Below are 24,976 nucleotides of genomic sequence, written 5' to 3' on the forward strand. Positions count from 1 at the left end.
ACCTGTTCACATTCCCAGCAACAGGGTACAAAGTTTCCTTTTTCTCCACATCCTGACCAGCACTTGTAATCTTTTGTCTTCTAAAAATGATTTATTTGAAAGTCACTGTGACAGGGAGAGAAAAAGAACCAGACATATCTATCTATCTATCTATCTATCTATCTATCTATCTATCTATCTATCTTCCCTCTCCTGGTTCACTCCCCAGATGACCACAATGGCCAGGGCTAAGCCAGGCCAAAGCCAGGAGCTTCATCTTGGTCTCCCATATGGTGGCAAGGGACTAAACATTTGGGCTATCTTCTGCTGCTTTTTCTAGGCCATTACCAGGGAGGTTGACTGGAAGTGGAGCAGGCAGGACACTAACTTTCACCATATGGGAGGCAAGCATCACAGGTAGCGGTTTTACCCACTATGCCCCAGTGTTGATATTTTGTCTTTTTGATTATCCAATTTAACTGGAGTGAGGTGACATTTCACTGTGGTTATGATTTGCATTTCCCTGATGATTCCTGCTATTAGCATTTTTCCATGGACCTGTTGGCCACTTATATATCACTCTTTCAGAAATGTTTATTTACATCTACTGCCCATTTTTAAGTTGGATTACTTGTTGTTTTGTTATTGAGTTGTTTGGATTCCTTACATGTTATATAGCTACAGTAATTAAAACAGCATGATATTGGCATAAAAAACATACACAAACCAAAGGAACAAAATAGAGACCCTAGAAGTAAACCCACATATCTATACCCAATCAGTCACTGACCAAGATGCTAAGAACATGCATTGGGAGAAAGGATAGTTTTCTACATAGTGCTGGGAAACTGGATATCCACATGCAGAAGAATGAATCCAGAATCCTATCTCTCACCATGTACAAAACTCAGCTCAAAATATATTCAAAGATCTAAATGTAAGACCTGAAACTTTGAAACTAAAAGAAGAAAACAAAGGGGAAACCTTCAGGATGCTGGAATGGGCAAGGAATTTTTAGACCCCAAAATCACAGGAAACCAAAGCAAAAATAGACGATTGGGATTTCATCAAACTAAGGAGCTCCCGTGCCACAAAGGAAATAATGAACCATGTGAAGAGACAATTTTTGTAAGTTATGTATCCAGACAAGGGATTAATAACCAGAATATGTAAGGACAGTGGTGTCTGGAATGCAAACACCAGAAGATAGCCCAGTTGGCTTCCCATTTTGAAAAAATAAAAGCATCCTTTCAAATTTACTCCTCATCACCATCTCCCCTAAATGACCGAATGAGAAGCCAAGAGGGAAAGGTGTAGGGCAGGTGACTAATCTCACCTTGGCTTCTGAAGTGGGTTCCAGGAAGCACAGGCGATTGCCAAGTCCCTCGGCTGCCAGGCAGAACTTCCTCTGCTCCTTGTGGACAGTCGCGATGCACTGGAGGACCACTTCATCTTCCTGCGAAGAGAAGAGAGAACCAAGTGTGAATGGTAGGTAGCCACCTCCCCCTGTTGCACCAGGCTGCAAGTCGCCCTAGGATATCTAAATTGGGTAAGATGCCAGTCTCTACTGACAGGCACATGCCTTTTTTTTTTTTTTAACTGATTAGGGAGAGATCCGTATTTACATGCCTGATTCAAATGCCTGCTTTCCCATGGCATCACTGAGCTTCTAGCATGAGTCAGAACTTCATTCTAGGGTGGGAGCAAGTAGTGACATACTATATACATTAAAACATGGGCCTCGCTCCTAACAAGGATTCATGCATATGATCTGGAGAATCTATATGATCTTGAACATCTATAAAAGTAAACCTAAGCAATCTCTCCAAATATGGAATAAGGCAATAAGATTTAATGGATAGAGCATATACAAGCTATCAGAAAAAGGTGGGATTAGTAGAAGGAGGTCCCATTTGTGTCAAGTTGTAGAGGAGGGAATCTTCTTCGTAGAGAAAGGGGAATATATGTAGTGGGCAATATATTTGCCAGAGAGGACAGATTAAAGATGTAGAGGATCACACAAGATGAGTTTCAGATCCCTGAGAAAGACGATCAAAAGTATCCTTAAAGATCTAGCCTGAAGGGGAGCTGGAAGTTAAGCAGAAGAGCAGTGTCTCTAAGTTCCCAAGGCGGCCCTTCCTACTCTCTCATTCTTAAAAGCAGCTCTTTTTATTGGTATTTCTCTGCTGATTGAAAAATAGGCAGACCTCCACCTACTCCAATCTCACTTCCTGCACAACCCTTCCTGAGGTTGAGAGGAAAAGTTTCCTCATCAGTTCTACATTCTTGCTCCTTCAGTCTATCCACCACCCCTTGGCTTATTTTGCATTCCAAACACCAGAAGATGCACAGGCATGGTTAAGTTAAAGATGTAACCAGGAGCAGGCATTATGTCACAGCAGGTTAAGTTGTTTCTTGGGACACCCACATCCCCTGTCAAAGTGCCCTTGCAAGTCCTGGCTACTCCATTTCCAATCTAGCTTCCTGCTAATGCACCTGGGAGGCATCAGGTGATGGCTCAAGTGCTTGGACATCTGCCACCCATGTGGGAGACCCACCTGGAGCTTTGGGCTCCTGGCTTCATCCTGGCCCAGCTCCAATCATTGCAGACATTTGATGAGTAAACCAAATGCCCATCTCTCTCTTTCCCTCTCCCTGCGCATGCATGCGTGTGTGTTTCACACTGCCTTTCAAGAAGATGAAAATAAATACATCTTTAAAAGCATGACCAAAGAGGAGAGCCAGGTAGAGCTTCCTCCTTAGCCATAGTTTGTCCATTTATCTTGGCCTCCTGTCCCCTAAGAGTTTATATTTATCTTGGCATGTTGCAAAGGCAGATTAAGTAGAAACAATTATTTTCTTAAATTGTGTCTGAGATATACCCTGTCAAAATAAACAATAAAATCCTCCCACCTGAAGCTGTTCACTGCTAACAGTATACAGATACCTGCTAGTACCCATAGATGAGAGAGGGGTGACAGGAAATATGAGAAGGCACAAATCACAGGTGTATGAGAAGAAGGCTTGGAAAAATAGCTCCACAGCTTTACTGGCACTGAAATGTCACTGTTCATTATTAAATGGTGTCAGTAGTAAATTCAGGACCCTCCGCTTATAATAAAGTCGGAATTCATGGTCTTCATTTGACTGAGAAAAGAAAATTCCTGCTCTCAAAAGGTGGGTTCAGTGGAATCTTTGAACAGAACCAGATTTTTCAGGAGATGGAGTTTCTCCAAAATGCTGCATCAACCAGAGGAGGTAAAGTCCTCTGAACAGGCATTGGAAATAGGGGAGCATTCTCACTTGTGAGAATGACGGACAGGTGACTTGCTCCAGGAAGCAGGGGCTTCGGAAGTCTGCAATGCAAGAGGCTTTCCTTCAAACCCTGAATGCACTCCCCTCCACCAAGAAATGCTTAAGTATCTCACATCTACACATACCACCCACAAGGGCATCTGAAAAATGATAGGATATCTAAATTGGGTAAGATGCCAGTCTCTACTGACAGGCACATGCCTTTTTTTTTCAACTGATTAAGGAGAGATCTGTATTTACATGCCTGATTCAAATGCCTGCTTTCCCCTGGCATCACTACCATGAGTCAGAACTTCATTCTAGGATGGGAACAAGTAGTGGCATATTACATACATTAAAACATGGGCCTCGCTCCTAACAGGGATACATGCATATGATCTGGAGAAGAGATAATTTTAATTCTTGAGCATCTATAAAAGTAAACCTAAGACTCTCTACAAATATGGAATAAGGCAATTAGATATGATTTAATGGATAGAGCATATACAAGCTATCAGAAACGTTTGCCTTCATGGGTCTCTTTCCATGATCTCATTTCCCTTTCTCTATCTCAAGATATCCACATCACCTTGGTTTGACCTTATATGAGTTTCCTTGGGGTCTTAGTATTGTCTTCTGAAGTATTCCAGTCCTGTAGGTCACATATTTATAATTCAGGCTGCCAAGAAACTGATACAATCAACAAACCTGGCCTGATTCACTGAATATTTGCTCGATAGCAGCCCTATACTAGCATAGTCCTAGACTGGTGCTCTGGGTGACACACAGGTGGGTCCCTTATCCAAATGCTCCTCATTTTCTCCATGTTTCATCCAAAACCTTATGTTCAGTGCTAACCTGGCTGCAGACACAGCCTGGAGTGGCAGCCTGTACTTGCCTTTGCTCCATATAGCAGCTATTATCTCCATAAACCTTAAACAGACATACATCTGGAGTCTGAACGTTTGATGCTGAAATCTTTGCACCAAACTCCATTTGGAATTGTAAGTTAATTCAAACCATCTCATTACTTCTCTCACTCTCTAAAAAAACAGAACACAAGCCCCTCCAATTACCAATCTTCCCTAGGTGACTCATCCCCACACAGATCTGCACTTTCTCTCCTTAGCTTATTATCTCTCTCCTTCTCTGTTTTTAATCAGATCAGGGCATTGCTCACCGGTACCACTTCCAAGGAAGCCCGTTCATCAAAGTTGCCAAATCTTGTATCTTATATCCCCAGAACCTTGCATTCCTTTATATGCTTCAATATTAAATTCATAAGTTACTCTTTCATGTATGTGAAAAAACCTTCTATTTTGCAGTATATGATAGCCGTTCTCCACATCTTTAGAAAACTATCAACATCCCAGTTATTTCTTCCATCATTTATCTCAATAATAATAAGAGAACCTGATGAAAATGTTTGTGCAAACTCAACACACATCTATTGACTATCTTCTAAAAACACGGCATTCTGTTAAGATGCAATGGAATCCACAAGGGCCAATAAAGACAAATAAACTACCACTATGACAATGGAGCTGTGGGATGAAAGGCCAGCTCATGGCTTTCCTCCACTCCACTTTCAGTCATTATCCAAGTAACTAAGAGTTATGCTTATAAGCTGTTTCGAACAAACACCTTGATCTACCTATTTCTACTTTGTTTTAATAACATACTATGATGAGCTTTCTTTGCCATAACCTATGATAGTTTCATTCCTAAAAACCCCAAATTAGACTATCCCACTGTATTCATCCAACCTTCTCTTTCCTCCTTTCTCATTCTCCCAGATTTGCTCTACTTCAAGTCTTTCAGTTCCTAGAAGGTACCCCAATCACTTTATTTCTTCTGTTTCAAGGAGGACAATGGTTGATTTTGTGATAAATATAACTTGAGGATTTTGTGCTACTGTAAGTTTAGAGTTTCCTGCTCATTTTGTTCTAATTTCATTAGAACAAGATCATAAAATTTTTCCTTGTTTATAAGACTCATGACAGATTCAGCTCAGTATTATAACCACACCTCCCGTCTTTAAGAGAAAGTGGAAAAAGAAGAAGTTTTTTGAACTAAGTTGAAGGGTACAATAGTCAGTAATACTAGGAGGTAGAAATAAGCCCTTTTGGACACAGCCCCTGTCCTTAAGAAGGGTACGAATCTCTCTAGTCCCAAGGAAGGAGGACATCGTATCTTTAATATCACATAAGGGTTTCCTGCTTTATAACAAGCACATCAAAAAGTCTGTCTGGATTTTAAGGCTGAATGCTATCCAATGCCTCTAGTTTTATCTCTCCCAAATAAGAAGTGTCCCAGCTCCCCAAAATGGTCCTTCTTGAAAGCGTTCTGTTCCTTTGTTCAACTCCATGTTCTTCTACCTTCCTGTTAGAAGAAAATGAGATGGGAAGGATCTATCAAGCTCTCACTGTAGGAACTGCCCAAGGATTAATCTCTGTCATTTGTCCTTGGCAATCTCATGTGTTCAAGATTCTGGTGTCACTTCTGAAGAGTTGCTATGCAATCCGTACCTTCAACCTGGTCGTATCTACAGTCCCAAATCTCTAGAAATTTATCCCTGGATTTATCAACACCTCAAACCAACATATCCTAATGTACTAGAAGGTTTCCTGTTCAGTCTCCTAATCCTTTTTTATCTCCCATTGTTGTTACTGCACATCTAACTCCTAAGCAACATAGCTTAGAACCTCACTCTCATATTTCTGAGTACCCCTTCTCTCTGCCCTGTGGAGAATGGGCAACAGGAAGGAGAGACTGAAAGTTTAGAGATCAAGACAAGGCTACCATAATACCCAGAACATACCTTCCCTTGTCATCAGAGGCACAGCTCAGATCTTAATTCTTGCTGAAAACCATCAATGGTCCTGACTTCATTATCCACAAGACAAATAAAAACTCCCTAAACTACCATCTGAGGACTTCTACTTTCTCTACCTGTTTCCCCAACTTATTATAAAAAAAAAAAGGTTTATTTATTTGACAGGCTGAGTTACAGAGAGGCAGAGGCATACAGTTAGAGGTCTTCCATCTGCCAATTCACTCCCCAAATGGCCACAATGGCCAAAGCTGGGACAATCTAAAGCCAGAAGCTTGGAACCTCTTCCAGGTTCCCCACATGGGTGCAGGGGCCCAAGGACTTACGCCATCCTGTACTGCTTTCCCAGGCCATAGCAGAGAGAAGGATCAGAAGTGGAGCAGCTGAGACTTGAACCGGTACCCATACGGGATGCCGGCACTGCAGACGGCAGCTTTACCCGCTACGCCACAGTGTCAGCCCCTTCCCCAAATTCTACAGAGCTCCTTGGGTTTCTCTATTTCCATACCCTTATGGACAGTATCTCTAATATTACAGCTGCCCTGATTTGCTTCCATGTTCATTTATTGCCTATCTACCTAAGCTTACCCAGATACAAAGCTCTTTTATGAAGACCAAGTAATCTCTTCTCTCCTTGAATTTCCACAGCATTATCAACATATTTTTGTATATGATTATTTATATATAATAATGTCTTTTATCCCACTATATTACATAAGAGTACTTCAAAAATTCATGGAAATTGAATTGGAAGATAAATTTGGTGCAAAAATTTAAGATCTATGCAGTTTATTCCCAATATATATTTCCTATGAACTCTAAAGGTCTCACATAAGATTTCCAGTTTTTGCACCAAAATAAGCTTATCTCTTCACTTCACTGTCCATGAATTTTTGAACTACCTCATGTGGTTTTTTAAAATTAATTTTAAAAAAATTCAGGTAAACAAATGTCATGTATTTCACATATACAGATTCAGGAATATAGTGATTCTGCCCAACCTCCCTCCCTCCCATTCATGCTCACATCCATCCTCCTCCTTCCTTTTTTATTCTCTCTCAATTTTTGTAATGATCTATTTTGTTTACTTTATACTCATAAGATTAACCCTAAGTAAAGAGTCAAATAGTAACAAGAAAAAAAAATCATTCCTCAACAGTCGGAAAAGGGCTGTAAATAATCATTGAATCTCAAAATGTCAGTTTCACTCTTATACATTACATTATTTATTGCTCTATTAGTTACCACAGATCAGGGAAAACACATGCTATATATCTTTTTGGGACTGGCTTATTTCATTAAGTATAATGGTTTCCAGTTACATCCATTTTGTTTGGAGAAACAAAGATTTGGGGAAAAACCCACTGTTGGGAATGTAATCTAGTACAGCCATTGTGGAAGATAGCATGGAGTTACCTCAGAAAGCCCAAAATAGATATATCAAGTGACCCAGAAATACCACTACTAGGAATTTATCTAACGGAAATGAAATCAGCATATGAAAGAGTTATCTGTACCACCATGTTTACTGCAGCTCAATTCACAACAATCTAAGATATGAAATCATCCCAGATGTCCATCAACTGATGATTAGATCAAGAAATTGTGGTATATGTAGCATGGAACACCTCATGTGTTTTAATATGGCTAACATTTAGGGACTAGCATTATGGCACAGTGAGAAAAGCTGCCACCTGCGATCCCAGCATCCCATGTGGACACTGGTTCTAGTCCCAGCTCATCCAGCTCCCAGCTAATGTTCCTGAGAAAGTAGTAGAGCAGGGCCCAAGTGCTTGGGCCCCTGCAACCATATAGGATACTGGGAAGAAGCTCTTGGCTCTTAGCTTTGGCTTGGCTCAGTCGCAACCATTGCAACAATTTGGGCAATGAACCAGCAGAAGGAAGACTTTTCTCTCTCATCTCCACCACTTCTCACCCCCCTCCTCAACTCTGTCTTTTAAATAAATAAATTTTAAAAATGGCCTACACACAGTGATCTCTGACTACATGTTTTATGTACAATAAGACATAATAAAGATACTACTGTAGTCTCCATATTAAAAATGAGGACTCCCTGTATAGAGCAGTAAATAACTTGCCTATGGTCTAACACTGGCAATGGGTAGAGCCTGGTATCCGATCTAGGAAGTCTCTATCCATGTTCTCTCTAGCACTACTCCCAGCTGGATTTGTATCCCTTGAAGTCAGGATGCACATCTAATTCATGTTTGTGTACCACAATACTCCTTAGCATGATGTTTGATTCATATTGTATAATCAGTTATTAATTGACTAGATACATTTTACCTCACAACCCCAGTTAATTACAAACTGAGAGCAGAAAACTTCTTCTCCATACAAGCTAGAAACAAGATGTGTTTTGCAAAACTATGTTGATTCACCAGGCCATGGAATAAGATTTAAAGAGGTTTCTAGTGCTGGTCTTGTGACATAGTACGTTAAGCCTCCACTTGTGACACTGGCATCCTATATGGACACGGGTTGGATTCCTAGATGCCCTGATTCAGTCCAGCTCCTTACTAAAGGCCTGGGAAAGCAGCAACAGATGGCCTAAGCACTTGGGCCCCTGCATCTGTGTGTGGGACCCAGATAAAATTCCTGGCTCCTGGCTCTGGCCTGGTCCAGTCCTGGCCACTGTGGCTAGCTGAGGAGTGAACCAGCAGATGGAAGATCTCTTTGTCTCTCCATTTCTCTAACTCTGCCTTTCAAGAAAGTATAAATAAAATCTTTTGAAAAAATAAAAAAGATTATTCTCAGTCATGTAACAGTAGTCATTGCTGAAGGGATGATTGTACAGTTGATGGGTAAGAAGAGAATGATCTAATGAAAAAAGAACAGACATTAGCATAAAGTGATAATGAGGCCTTGTGGTTCTCAATTATTATTATTGATAACATTAACTCTCCATTCAGCACTTCTCTACCAGACACTACTGATATTTTCCCCTAGATTATTTAACCTTCACAGCCACTTTAAGAATGAGGCAAACTGTTGAAATATTTACCTAATATATACTAAACTGATCTTCTGTATATAAAGAGAATTGAAAATGAATCTTGATGTGAATGGAAGGGGAGAGGGAGCGGGAAAGGGGAGGGTTGCGGGTGGGAGGGAAGTTATGGGAGGGGGGAAGCCATTGTAACACATAAGCTGTACTTTGGAAATTTATATTCATTAAATAAAAGTTTAAATGTGTAAAAAAAATTAAAAAAAAAGAATGAGGAAACAAAAGCTCAGACGAGTTAGATAATAACAGCAAATATTTAATAAACTGTTACGATGTGTTATTGTGTTATAGCGTCTCAGCTGAGAACTTCCAATCACCTCATACAGTAAGTGTTAATATGTTCACTGATAAACAATTGAGGCATAGAAAGGTTAAGTGCCTTGCCTAGCACCACACAGCTCGTAAGTGATACAATCAGTCCTTGACCTTAGGATGGTCTGAATCAGGAATTTGTCCTCTTTATACTGTGGTGTCCAAGCAGCTGTCTTTTCCTCCCAGACTGACCTTTGTGATAGGTTTGACTTCATCTCTGCTTATCTCTAAAGTTCATGATGATGGTGTTGATAAAAATAGGGAACCTTTAGCCCTCTCATGTGGTCAAACAACACTGAAGGGTAACCAAACCACAAAGCACAATGCCAGAGACAACAGCCAGAGTGCTGAAACTCAGGAAAACAAAATTCCTCTACCCCCAATGATAGTGACACTGGAAAGCCTGAACATCAGCCCAAAACTTGCAGTCAAGGGGAAACATGATCAAAATCCACAGTATATCATATGTCAGCATCCCTCCAAGCTCTGTGGTTCACATGCACCAGCTATTCCTGTCCAAGATTCAGCTCGTGGTAGTGTTGAGTGATTGTCCCTGAGCAAGGATAGACAGTCTCAGCTTTGTGTTGCTTAGAATTCCTATTGCCACAGGTCATCTTTGACAAAGCAAGGTTTTCTACACTCCTCTGACCAAAGAACGCCGAATTTGAAAATGAATGAAGTTCACTTATTCTATTCCTATTGTTTTTTCCTCCCACCCTGGCTTATAGCCCACGCGCTGCAACAATAGAGTGCCATGTTTGCCATCTCTGAGTTGATGACAAGGGCACCTTGGCTCTCCCTCTTTTCTCTGGGTCATTCGTGAAGAACATTCTAGGACAAAACAAAATGGCTGGCAGGCCTATTTTAGGGAGACCATCAGGCAGCTGATGACAGCCCTATAGTTAGATCTGCACCTCACCCGTACCAAGAAGCTTGTGAGCAGGGAACACGTGGGGCAGAGTGCAGGCTGGCAGATTGCATGGTCCACATGTAAGTGCGGATACGAATGCAGAGGCAAAATCCATAACCATTTATTGCTTTTAAAGCAGAGATGTATCCCATCCACGAATCTGGAACATCAGGCACTATTTTAGGGAACTGATAAAGTTAGAACTACTTGCTGAACATTTACAAAGACTGATTCTAAGGCTTTATCTAAAACTTAAATGAAAAACAAATGGATATTTTGGAATGACAAGGCTCCACAGATTACCTCACAAGGATTAATGTACTGGTCATTGATTTGTATGTTCTGAATATCAATCATTTTTCCCGTTTGTTTCCTTGGATTCTAAGATCTCTGAGGGTAGTAGCCTCTCATTTACCTGTAAACCCTTAGTTCCTAAAACAAGTTCCTAAAAGGGCTTTGTACCAAGTAGAAAACCACAAATAAGAAAAATGAAAAGATTTTTTATAATATGATTACAGTAACAATGCTCATGCACAATTTCATAATAAAGGTACTTCTCAACGGATCTGTGATACCATTTGCTTCTACAGGGTTTCTGAGATGTTCAAACATTCTTAGTTCCATTTTATAAACTATGAGCTGAAGGTTATAAATTGAGGGAGGAGAAGTTGTCCAATGTCCAACTCTCAGAAGCTGAGCTTGTATCTCCAGTGTTAAGACTTGCTGGGTTTTTAATATGATTTATCTATTTATTTAGTCAGTGTTATAGAGAAGGAGAGTGAGGGAAAAATAAAAAGATCTTCCATCTGCTCGTTTACTCCTGTACTCCCCATATGGCCACACAACCAGCGCTGGGCCAGGCCAAACCCAGGAGCTTCATCCGGGTCTCCCAGGTGCGTAGCAGGGGCCCAAACACTTGGCCTATCTTCTGCTGCTTTTCCTAGGCCATTAGCAGGGAGCTTGATTAGAAGTCGAGCAGCGAGGGTGTAAACTGGCTTCCATATGGGATGCCAGCTTTCATGGGGCAGTTTTAACTGCCACGCCATGATTTTAGCCTCAAAACTTGTAGGATTTTGTTGTTATTTTCTGTTTTAGTTTTAGTTTGCTTGCTTTTTTGGTACTGCCTTATTGTTTTAGGGTCTGTCAAAAAGTGGGATGGCTGCACATCTCTGGTACCTCACCACTCACTCGAGGACTGTTGGAAGATGCAAAGAAATTGAAATTTCAAATTATCAAGAAACTAAGATGATATCATTTATATCTCTCCTATAAAAATACTTTCTTCATTTGACTGACTTATGTGGTATACTTTCCTTTTTGGCTCTATTCACCAGCAGTTCTTACTCCGGCTCCTGGGCTGACTTCCTCCCATTTTCTTCTCTAATGCTGGGGTAGTACCCCAGAGTTTCCTTCTTTACCTGGAAATTCTCCCTTAGTAACTTCACAGCTTTATAAATTATGCATATCTTACTGACTCCCCAAATCTGTACCACCAGATTAAACTTCACCTCTGAATTTCAGGCTTGCACTCCTGTTTCTCTGAATTTCAGGCTTGCACTCCTGTTTCTCTAACATCTCCCGTTGGGTGTCCTACAGGTACCTCAAACTTGTAAGTCCCAAATCCAACTGCTGTTCATCTCCCCCTTTCTGCTATTCCTGAAGTTTTTTCTGGCTCAGGACATTTCAGCTCCATTCTTTAGGTTCTTTTAGTAGTAGAAGAGAGAGAAAAAACAGGAAGAATCTCAAAGTCATACTAACTCCTTTTCCTCTCTTCTCACATCCATTCCATCAAGAGATCCTGTCCATTCCACCCTCAAAATCAATACATCTGTATCAACTTGCATACTGTTTATCACCACCATCTGGTTCAATCCATCATCTGTTGTCACAATTATTGTACTCACCTCTGAACTTATCTACCACTCTCTTCTCTTCTATACACAGAAGCCAAAGAAGGTCTTAAGACTTGCATTCATATCATTCTACTCCTCAAAACAGCTTTCTTAATGAAAGGTGGAATTCTTACCATGGCTAACGAAGTCCTAAAACTATGCTTACCTTGAAATGCAAGTCACAAGCACAATGAAGTATCACCTAATACCTGCTAGAATGGCTATGACATAAAGATAAGATTACACACACTGGTGAAGATGTGGAGAAAGTGGAACTTGGGTACACTGAGTGTACCCTGGCTGTTCACTGGAAAGCATTCTCTAGGGGCTAATGTAAGTTATTACAACCCTCAAGGAAACATGGTACAAAGGTTTCTCACAAAATTAAATCAAATATATGATACAGCGGTCCTGCTTCTGATTATATATAGCCAAAGGAAATGAAATCAGTATCGTATAGAGTAATCTATACTTTCATGTTCATTGCAGCATTACTCACAATAGTCAAGATATGGAAACAACCAAAATATCCATCGACAGATGAATGGATAAGGAAAATGTAATATACATGCACAATGGCTTATTCTTCACCTTAAAAAAGGATATCCTGCCATTTGCAACAACAAGACCAGATCTGAGAGATATTATGCTAAGTAAAATAAGCCCAAAATTCAAAGACAAATACTGCATTTTATCATTTATATGTGGAATGTAAAGTAGTCAAACTCACAGAAGCACAGAACACAATGGCAACGCCAGCAGTTGTGGGGAGGGATGGGACAAACAGGGAGATGTTGGTCAAAGGGTAAAAAGTTTCAGTCATATAAGATGAACACATTCTGGAGAGCTAATTGCATCATGATTGTCAGATTTAACAATACTGTACTGTATACCTGAGTATTGCTACAAGAGTAGATGTTAAGTGTTTTACACACACACACAGCTGAGATGAACGAAATGTTAATTAGCTTGATGTGCTGATCATTTCACAATGTGTGCATGTATATCAAACACCAAGTTAAATACCTTAAATATATATATATATGTGTGTGTGTGTATATAGATAGATATTCACTTCCCTACAATCTCATCAATATTTTGCTTCCTTAGTTTTAGCTACACTGGCCTCCTCCTTGGAGCTCAGCTCTTGGTACTTGCTGTTTCCTTTACCCATAATCTTCTTCCAGATGCCTGCAGGGTTTCCTCCCGTACTTCCTTTATGTGTCTGCTCAGATGTCACCCTGTCAGAAAGACCTTCCTTAATTACCTAATATAAAATTATAAACCCATTCCCAGGCTACAAGTCTCACTTTGCTTAATTGGCCTTCTTTTCCAACTAGCACTCACCCTGTAACAATATGTATTTGTTTCTTATCTTTCTCACCCTCATTAGAATGTAGCCTTTGTAGATTCTGTTACTTTTACCACTGTAGCCCCAGTGCCTAAAGTAATCTTGGCAAATGGGAAGCACTCTAACAGTCACTACGTGAAAGACTCCTCATTTTATTTCCTGTTAACTGCAGTGTCCATGAACACCTGGAAATTATATTCTTTTATTCCTTTACTGGAAGTGTCCAAACAGCCCTTGGTCTCAGCTGGAAATGTTTATTTGTGTTGGGAACTCACGAAAGGGGCACCTACAGCCTACGGGGTCCTTTCAACTCCAGCAAAGGGAAGGTGTGCTCTGTTTCTTCATTGCAAATTATCTGTTGCAAAGAAGGCAGAGATTGGAGGTTGACTATGCAATCTGCTCAGCCTGCCCATGGGTTGGTCCCTTTGGAACTTACAGGTGAGACACTAAAAGGGGAAAGCTTTCTCTAAAGTGATTAGTTAGATATACAGATATGAGTTTACAAACACAATTCTCTTAGGCAGAACATACTGAATACAGTAACCTATGACATATTCTCCTAGAAAGTGTTCAACTTGTTGAAATTTTCTATTCTCACAGGATGGAAAAGTAACAAACTAGTTGGTATCCAGGAGATTTCACAGCTTCTAGGGGGATCTTCTACACAATTATTTGTGACATTGATGTTTTGAATACGCCTTTGCCACTCACTCAGAAGGCACCCAGTAAGTGACCCCATGCATGTGCATACACACACCCGACTTTTAGCCACATCAGCTAGGCAGAAGAATGAATGGGAAACATCTAGAATACTACAGCAAGTCATGACGTTCACTGCATAATCTCGGGGTAAAGAGGGCTGATAAAATTAGGACAGAGAAATTTGGTCTCTGAATTTAACACTGATCTTAATGTGGTTTTGCAAAGGAGATATGAACTTGCCATGTTCATATCATAAATGCCACTAAATTTGTGAATCTGTCTCCATGTTGACACAATTTAAAGCACTGTGGCCCCAGAGACAAAGAACAGCACCTAACTATGATTATACCATGCACAACAGAGAGACCTCATTTGTTATTAGATCTACTCTTTATTAAGCCATTTCCTTTGCTCTTATCATGGGTTCTGGGAACCTTGGCTACTGAGTTGAGGCATAATGCCTTCCTTGGGCCACACAATCCATTTAAACAATGCATTCACTTTTAGCCAGAATGTCTAACAATATTTATGACCAGGGGAACAGGACACAATAATCCACTTTTGTTTCTGGGAAATAATTAAGGCTCTTTCTACAGGGCCACAGACAGGACACTTTCTGGAATTTTATCCTTGTGCAGAGAAAGTAAACAAAACTAAAATATCCAACACGTAGGGCACTCTGAATAGTGTGTATGTGCAATTACTCCAAGTTACTGACAGATGTTGTGAAATCTAAAAGCAAGAACAAAGTATCCAGCAATTTCCATACAAAATGTAACAGCTAGGGAACATGGTATTGTTCTCCAAAAGGAAGCTCGATAAAGTCAGATTTTAATGAAATTTATCAACTGACATTAAAATGGATAAATCTTTGAAAGCAAGTCATTAACAGGCCAAAGACATGCCTTTTTAATTTAATGGTAGATAAAGGCCCTGTGAACTATCCTGTCCAGGACTATTTTCCAAAATAAAAAAAAATCTAGTTACTTCAGCTTCATTCAGAAATAAATACATAAATATTTCTTGAATGAATGTATGATTTATGTCCCAGACTCTAATGGTCTGGGACATGGTGATGAACAAGGCAGGTGAGGTGCTCACGTTTTTAGTGTATAAGCATTTCATCTTATACAAAGCTCAAACAGGCTTTAGGTTGCAGTGGTTTGCATAGGTGATAAAATTGAGCACAGAAGAACCTGGGTAAGACAGCAACAAGACCATGGGGATATTTAGTACATCTCTCTCCTTCCTGAGGACTGTTTTACTCCAGGCTCAGATCCCATGAGCACCAATGCTCCTCAAGTAAACCATTTAGGGTTACATCTCAATGCACTCATTTCTAAGTCAAAAATATCCTAAGCCAAAGACGCATTTAATACTCCTAACATAGCAAACATCCTATTTTAATAATTTAATACACTATAGAGGACCAGTGGTTTATCTTGTGACTATGTGGTTGACTAAATGCAGCTCACTGCCACTGCCCAGCATCTTGAGAGTATTATACAACATATTGCTAGCCTAGGCAAAGACCAAAATTCAAAAAACAGTTTCTACTGAATGCATATTGCTTTTTCACCATGAGAAAGCTGAGAATTGTAAGCTGAACTATCATCTTAAGTCAAAGACCATCTGAATGTATTTTTATTGGAGAACATATCCCTCTATTGCAATTCTTGAACGTCTGCTTTGAAATCCACTCTCCAGAATTTTTATGCTTAGAAGACAAGGATTATGTTCTCCTCATGTCCATCCTGGTTATCTTGGATCTCCAGTACCTACTTTGGGGAAACTGGTCACCACTGTTCATAGAATGAAAATGATGGTTAGGGGTTAGGATAAATAATAGCTCAGAATGGTGGGTCAATTCTGAATTAAAAACTGAAGGTCAAAAGTAGGGATCAGAGCCAACACTGTATAACAAGACATACCTCCTGAAGGGACAGTGCATCCAAGGGAAGCAAAGCCTTGTTTTGCTTTCCACTGTCCCCAGCTTATTCTCTTCTGTGAGTACTCAACTAATGCCAGGATCTAGTCAGGGCTAAGAAGTCAGATACCATGTGTGGCAACTTCCTGCACTTGAAGGCTGCAATATAGGGAGGCTCTTCTTATCACAAAGCAAGGAATAAACAGAATTTAGGGCAGGGGTGAGCCCGCAGGAAACTTGAATTTCATGACTCTTCCAGGTACTGCCTTAAACACTTTATAAACTCCCAAAAACTCTCTTCAAGGTGGTTATCATTATGTCCATCCTACAGTTAAAGACATTTGGGCTTCAGATCAATGTCCAGACTGTGAGATGGCTATTTCTTTTGTCCATTCATTATTAACTTATTAAGTATTCATTGAGTGCCCATTCCATGCCATGGACTGCTAAATCCTGAGAATATAAAAATGCTTCAAAGCTCATAAATGGTGATTTAAATTCAAGTCTGTGTGACTCCAAAACCCAAGCTTTTCCCACTATACCAAACCTCCTAGAAGCATTTCAGTCATGTGCATAATTGACACTCCAGTTTAGTAATGCCGCATTTTCAACTGCTTATTTTTATTGTGGGGTCAGCAGCTAGAAGCTTTCAATTGAAGGAAAAGCTCTCCCCCCTTAAGTAAAATAAAATATGAACCACCAATTATTTCTCAACGTTATGTCAAATGAAAACCCAACTTCAAGTCTCAGGGCCATTCCTTCTCTCCCCCAACCATGTCCAGTTACACTGTTGCTTGTGAGCCTTGATCTAAGACATTCTGGAGCACATCCTATCGAAAGGCTAAGAAAATGTACCTTTCCTGAGAATTCTTTGTCAAATCAAAATCTAATTAAAACACCAATAAAATTTAAAAGTCATATGAGATAGGGTTATTCAATTTGTTTAAGCATGACTGCCTGATTCCTTTTGTAACAGACTAGAACTTGCTCCATATCCTTAGGATGAAAGCAATTCTGCATCTCTTTAAGAAAAAAAAAAAAACTTACTCATGTCTGCCTCCAAATCCTTACCTGCCATAACTGCAGTCTCCATTATGTTTGGGGAAGCTTTCCACAACAAGCTTTCCAAAGTTACAAGAAAGTTCAAATGAAATTCATGCGTGCTTTTTCCATAATGTAGTTTCCATGAGTTTTTGAACACCTCTCATATACATGGATTTCAAAATTTTTTGGCATCAAAATAGTCTTTAAACAAACTTTTTTCTTTCTTTCTTTCTTTTTTTTTTTTTTTTTTGACAGGCAGAGCGGACAGTGAGAGAGAGAGACAGAGAGAAAGGTCTTCCTTTGCCGTTGGTTCACCCTCCAATGGCCGCCGCGGCTAGTGCACCGCGCTGATCCAAAGCCAGAAGCCAGGTGCTTCTCCTGGTCTCCCATGTGGGTGCAGGGCCCAAGCAGAGAGCGGGACTGGAAGAGGGGCAACCTGGACAGAATCTGGTGCCCCGACCGGGACTAGGACCCAATGTACCGGCGCCGCAGGTGGGGGATTAGCCTATTGAGCCACGGCGCTGGCCTTCACAAACTTTTAAAAAGTGCCCCAATATGGATTTTTCTCACTTTGATCAGTCTACAGGAAAAGAATAAACTTGCTTCTGCTGTATGGCAGTAGGAATGGAGCTCATGTGAATATGATCACCAGGATCACTTCTGGAATCATCCCGATGCCTGGTCCCTAGTCCAGTCCAAAAGAATGAGAATCACTGGGGGAGTGTGGTGGGTACAGGTCTTCAAGAACTCCCCAGAGTGACTGATGCACAATGAGTCTGGATACCTCATCTACAGAGTCAGGTCAGAACTGATACTTGGGGAAGTCAGAAAATGGTAGGAAAATTCTGATTTAGTTATGAAATCACAGAATACAACTGTTGTGTTCTGAATGTAGAAAAAAGAAAACAGTGGCTGAAAGATCAATATCAGATCCTCACTTCATTTCAATCAAGGATTCAGAGGGTATGCTATTATTGACCATAGACCTGTTAATCACCAAATGTTATCTGCAGGTCTTTACAAGGTATGCTCCTCTCAAACATAGCCCAATTCCTTTGTTCTGAAGGTCTTTACAATATTTCCCTGTGGGTTTTCTTTAAGTACAAGGATTAGGTAAGGAAGATAATCTGTCAGTTTTAAGTAAGTCACCAGGAGAAACTAATATCTCACAGATGTCATTAGAACTATGGAATCATAAATTTACAATGGAGTGAGAAGTTTAAAACAGGAAAACTAGTTGTATTAATAGGGTTCTTCATAGCTACAGAACCAATATAAGACATACAACCACAAGCACACTTAGATTTTATTATGAGAATTGGCTCATGCATTTATGAAGGCCAAGTCCCACAAGATGTTGGCTGCAGACTGCAAAACCAAGAAATCTGGTGATATACATTCTGAAGGCCAATGTCCTGAGAACCAGGAACTCGAAGGTCTAAGGGCAAGAAAAGACAAACACCTCCAAGTAAGCAAGGAGGGAGGCAGGAGACTTTGCCCTTCCTTCTACCTTGTGTTTTATCTGTGCCCTCACAGAGCAGATAATATCAGAGGGTGCATCTTCTGTATGGCGTCTACCGATTCTAATGGTAACCTCTTCCAGAAACAACCTCACTGACACTTCCAGACATGATGCTTTAAGGAATCCTACTTTAACTAAGTTGTCACATAAGATTAACCATTAACATTATGCAACCAACCAGCAAGCACTGACAATGTTCAATACAGCTGACACTACGCATACCATGACATTTGCTGATGCTTTTCCTTTCCCCATTCCACTCCCAAACTGCTCCATAACAAGTATAAATGACTTTCTGAACAAAGGAGAGCAAGTGGAAATATTCTGAATGAATAAAATCTCTTTTCCGTGTAGAAATGGAAGTGTTTTATAGTTAGGAATGTCTGAGTCTTAAAATGTATAAGGGGACTGTGCATTTGCACTAGGGGCTCAGTCTCTCCACAGTAACATATTTCTTTCTTGGTAGCAAAAGTCAGACTATCTGGACATGTTACAAAGCTAAGATGTATCCATCTTATTTTCTTTGGCACATGTTTTTCTACCTTGAAACAGGGAAATAAGTTTTAATCTTCCCTCCCAAATGTCAGGAGTATGTACAGTAGATATGCAACACGGTGTTAAATAATGTGTGACTTCTAAGTAAAAACATTCCATACTTTTGAAATCCTAGTTTCTGTGTAGGTAGCTGTCCTTATGTTCAATACAGACAAAATCCCAATCATCATGCAAAATTTATTGCCCCAGGGATGGAAAGTCTTTCCTTTTATAACTTTAGATCGCAAATCAGAGTCAGTTTAGAATTAAGCATCAATGTCCATTCTTGTTATATAAAACAGATCAATAATACACAGACTGGGACCTATTTTATCACACAGCTGTAACGAGTTGTTGTTCTGATGATTTCTAATTCAGCATTGACCCACTGAAGAAATACACAGCAGGGGATTCTACAGGGAACAGTTTAATGCAGTACTCATCTTCACGAGATACACCCTTCGAAGGTGCTCATGACCTTACTTCTCAGGCTTTGCCATTATCAGATCCTTTCCTGCAAATGAACCTCCAGACCTTGAGAGATAAGGGGCAGAAAAATGGCCTGTGTGGAATCATGGATTATTTAAAACTGCAGCACATCAGAAGTCACTGAATGCAAACAGCCTAGGAGTTCTATACAGAAGTTAAGGCTGCTCACCTTGTGAGGGAAGAAATTCATAAGCCAAATACCAAAAGATGGGTAAACACCAGTTGGAATATGCAATACTATTTTCCACATTTTTAAATACCAATTAAAAACATCCATGGTCACGTATTTGCCTGCTCTGCCTACAAAACAGTCTGTGTCCATTAACTAGTTAATCCTCTTGGCATTCTGTGAGTTCAGTTCTTCTGGCTTTTAGTTATTTAGCCTGGAGATTTCCAAACCAAAAAGAAATTTATTATTCATCTGCAAGGATGAGAAAGATTGATATATGGAAGATGGTAACCATCTGTTACCCACTGAGGTCAGAATGAGACAGAAGAGTCCTAAAAATACAGCAGAAGAGATTGAAATGAGATTTGAGAAAGGACTTATTGAAAGTGAGGGTTAAACACTGCCATAAATTACCAAGATTGACTTACAGTTATTTAAACACGGAACTATCTTCTCTGATATTTTCAGTGTCTTGTGATTGGTATTCTCTAAGAATACACTCTGGAAACACTCATTTTAAAAAGGTTATATTTGGTCAATTTTTAAATCAAATTTTAGAGTCTTGATATTCATGCACCAAAGGACTTGAGCTCCATGAATATCTCCGCAATGGTAAAACCACCCTCTTCTGTGCTTGGATGGCATGATATGTAAGTAAATAAGTGATAAGATATTGCTAGGACCAATATCCAGCAACCAGGCTTCCTGGGCTCCATTCCTTGTCAAAACGTAGAAAAACAATCCCATCCATTTGTTCAATATATAATATTATCGCTGCTCCTGAAGACAATTCTCATGTTGGGTCACCAGTGACCTCCAATTTGCCCTATCAGGGAGATGTTTTCTGACTTGGTCTTGCTTTTTATATGTGGCAACAAACCAAGAATCTTTTCATTTTTCTGGAAGTAATGTTTTCTTTCAGCTTCCGCAGCAACGCATGACTCTCCCTGCGAGCCTCCTGTCTTCTGCCTCAGTCTCTCACAGCTCAGGCTGTCGTCCTCAGCTTCTGCTTTTCTCATTCTGTTTTCTGAGTGACTCCATCCATGTCAGCAATTTCAACTCAAACCTCTTTATTTATGACTCCTAAGCCTTTTTTTGCAAGCTCTAGACTGTTAGAATTAGGGCTGCATTTGGATGTCCCTGACACACTGCAAGTCAATTCACCCAAACCCCAGGTCATTATATTTCCTTTAGCAGAGCTGTTCCTGCTGTACTGCCTACCCTGGAGCAGGTATCATCATTCATTCACACACCTGTGGAGAAACCTCAAGTCATTCATTGACAGCTCCCCTCTTTCACACAATTAGAGTTTCTTTCACTCTCCCCATCTCACCTCCTCCTCCTCCATTCCCATTGCTGGTGGCTTTAGTCTGGGCCCCTGCGGTGACTGCAATAGCTTACTTACTGAGCTCAGCCTTCTGCTAACACTCCTCTCCATGAACTCTCTACAGTCCCAACCAAATGACATTCCAGAAGACAACTCTGAGCAGCTCACCACATAGTTTCCCCAGAATTATCAACCTTTGTGGATGTTTACATTCTTCCTCATTTGGCTCCTGATCTATCCTCTACTGCTTTGGCTCATAGCCTTCACCCAAATGCTAAACTTCTGCACTACTGAACTACTTGGTCAAGTACCATGCTTTCTCCCATCTCTGAGCCCTTGCACATGCTGCCACTTTGGACTAAAATGCATGTCTCCATCACATCACATCACTCACTCTCACTTTCTAAGACTTCTCATATACATATACCATTCAGTCTTGGAAGATCCACCATTGTGGTCCCTTAGTACGCCCCACCTACCTCTGGCATTGCACTTACCACTGTGTACCTTAGCTGTTTTACTTGTTTGTAAGATCCCTGAAGACAGCAACTATGTCAGATCCATTTTTGTGCATGGGACAAGGCCTACCATAAAGTATATGTCTAATGAATGCTTAATGACCAGATGATTGAGTTTAGCTGGGCCAGGGTCATAAACTGAAACTCTTGTTACACTGATATAGCCACAGGCCAAGTTCACATTTTTATGCTTTAGTCCAGGCCACTTGATGGGAAATTAGGTGGAAAGAGAAGGCCAGCATTACCTCCAATGGAAGACAGCCTGCTTTAAGTAGTTTTATAAGCGGATACCTCAGCTGTTTTCTCTGGACTGCCAATCTGGTTTGAGAACATGTAGCAAGAGCACAGTAACATGTTGTTTGTAGGCTTCAAGTCTTTCTACTGCTTGCACCTTGACATTGGAAGCCATATTCCTCAGTACTCTGGTATCTTCACAGTACTTGGTCAGGTGTAAGTTCCACCCCGCACCCCACCCAGCATGAAGATATTTTCCCACCAGTAAGATATTCTCCTGCCTTGATCCAACTCCCATGTCTGTTGTCCATTTATAAGCCTCAGCCTGGCAAGAACTAGCAAGTTTCAAATGAGTGACATTCATTTACCTACTGGATACCAGGAAAGGATTCAATGCAAAGGAAACACTATGATCGACTATTCACTTCAACTAATTCAAAGGGTTAATAATTTTTTGTACAGTCTAGATTCCTTTCTAAGTTGGCTATATGTTCTTCTCTGAAGATAATACCTCCTTTAGAATGCTCTTTTTGGCAAAACAAAACAAAAAAACCATGTACTAAAAGGCCACATATTAACTATTGCATAAACACAAAGATGAACTAGTACTTGTTCCTTTTCCAAGTATACCAGGGTTTGTGGTATGATGATGACATGGTCAACATTTGCATACAGTTGTACATGCTTAGGGACACTCACTTGTCACTATTCATATTACACCAGTTGGTCCTTTTTGAATTAAATCTACTGAATCATCATTATATGTTTCTTTAAATGGACAATCAATATATAGGCCTTTTTTTTTTTTGCCCAAAAAATTATGGAAACAGATGTCTCTTTCTGCCATGTGCAATACTAAACCTTCTGTGGAGAGACTGCTCTAGAAGAGGAACATATAAAAACCTCCAAACAGCCCGGGTATTCACTGTTAAATATGGAAACAGCATGTAACTTGCTACATCTGGGCCAGGATCGGAGTGAAATGGACACAGCACGCAAAATACTAATCTGACTAGGGATCCGGGTTTATTTTTTCTATAGCTTCTTGCATTAAGATGGCACTTAACTTTCTAAATTTTTTTTAAATTGTCAATGACTGATTCAATTAAGAGTTTATTTAGAGCTTTGAGATAGGACTTACTGTTTGTCTTCATTCCCCTTTGAAGCTATGACTCACAAAGCAGTTCCCAACTCTAAGGAAGAAAACCCTAGTTTCAACAGCAGCAAACCTCCCTGGGGACCTCAGACAGAGGGCAGAAGTCAGAGCCAGCATGCTACTGGCAATATTACTATGAAGATTTTCTAACAAGTAAAACATTCAGAGAGATAAAACCTCCACTGGCACTAACATACTGCTGTGGATATTTACATAGTTATGGCTGAAGAATTACAATGTGTTTTACGTCTGTCTTTTCTTGATTGTCTTTGCTACTTTAATTTTTATATAAAATCCATTACAGCAGCATGAAGAAGTCTTCCTTCCCTTCTTCCTCAGCGGGCAGAAATGTCTGTCTTTGCCTCTATACAAATTGGTACCCCATTCTTCTCCCTGCCTCCCTTGTCCCTTCTCCAGACACCTTTCAGGATATACCAGTTCCCATTTGCTTGGCACAGGCTCAACAACAGAAAATGAATGGATGAGACAGCCCACTGGCTGCATGGGCATGGCTGTGATAGAAGCTGTCAGGACTGCCAGGAAAGGAGAGCTGAAATGTTTAAAAATTAAAGAAAAACTAGGGAAAAAATGTGCTTCATCAAACTCTAACAACAGACTGGCTGGGTTGGGATCTTATAGCTGCATCTAGCCAGGAGACTTTTGGAAAGTTTCATTAATACCGCACCTTTATTTTTTAGTTGAGAAATGGGAATAGTTAACAGTAACTTCTTTTTTTCTTTTCTTTTCTTTTTTTTTTTTTGACAGGCAGAGTTAGACAGTAAGAGAGAGAGAGAGACAGAGAGAGAGGTCTTCCTTTTCCCATTGGTTCACACTCCAAGTGGCTGCTACGGCCGGCCGCAAGCATTGCGCCTATCTAAAGCCAGGAGTCAGGTGCTTCCTCCTGGTCTCCCATGCGGGTGCAGGGCCCAAGGACCTGGGCCATCCTCCACTGCACTCCAGGGCCACAGCAGAGAGCTGGACTGGAAGAGGAGCAACCAGGACAGAATCCGGCACCCCTACCGGGACTAGAACCCAGGGTGCTGGTGCCGCAGGTGGAGGATTAGCCTAGTGAGCTGCAGTGCCGGCCAACAGTAACTTCTTAAGACACTGAGAATTAAATTACTAAATATAACACTCCCCAAAGAGAATTTACACTTAACAAATACTCAATAGATGCTGGTATCTTGTTAATATTCACATTATTATATCCAAGAAACCCTTTAAGAATTACCAGCATTCAACTGTCTTTATCTCCTTATAACAATAAAATAGTCTGATCTTCACAGACACCTTATTAATGTTTCCAAAGTTGCAACCATGATTTAGAAGAAAAAAAGTTAAGTAGATTTTTTGGTTGTTTTTCTGGCATTTGAGAAGCAGCTTTAAATACAAAAAATATAACCTATCCTCAACAGGTTTGTAACCCAAAGCCGCAGTATCAGTCCTGCTTTGGGAAGCTGGAATTCAATGAAGAGAGACACATCTTATTTCTGTCCAGCAAGGACCTTGCCACTCTGGAGGACCACCAGGATGAACACAACAGGAAACATTCCCCCACAGCCCCTACTTGCACTCCATAATTGGGAAAGGGAAGGTTGGATTATTTTCCATTATGAGATCAATTTGAATTTTAGGAGAGGCAAATAAACATGCCTTGGCCCAGAAAATCTTGTTCCAACATCAAGTTCTATTTGGCTGCTGAACAAGGAGGCTCTGACCTGTCTTTCAATTGGACTCCCAGTGTCTTAAACAGTT

The 24,976-nt window shown here is 40.3% G+C and overlaps 1 protein-coding gene across 1 annotated transcript in view; it reads right to left on the reverse strand.

Annotated features, from left to right (window-relative positions):
* RYR3 (ryanodine receptor 3) overlaps window positions 1-24,976 on the reverse strand; it is a 580,573-nt gene that overhangs the window by 414,618 nt on the left and 140,979 nt on the right. The window contains exon 2 of the mRNA XM_062206624.1: window positions 1,316-1,435. Coding sequence (XP_062062608.1) covers window positions 1,316-1,435 — 120 coding nt within the window. The remainder of the gene's footprint in view (window positions 1-1,315; window positions 1,436-24,976) is intronic.

The sequence above is a fragment of the Lepus europaeus genome, chromosome 11 (assembly GCF_033115175.1).
Source record: "Lepus europaeus isolate LE1 chromosome 11, mLepTim1.pri, whole genome shotgun sequence".
Taxonomy (NCBI): domain Eukaryota; kingdom Metazoa; phylum Chordata; class Mammalia; order Lagomorpha; family Leporidae; genus Lepus; species Lepus europaeus.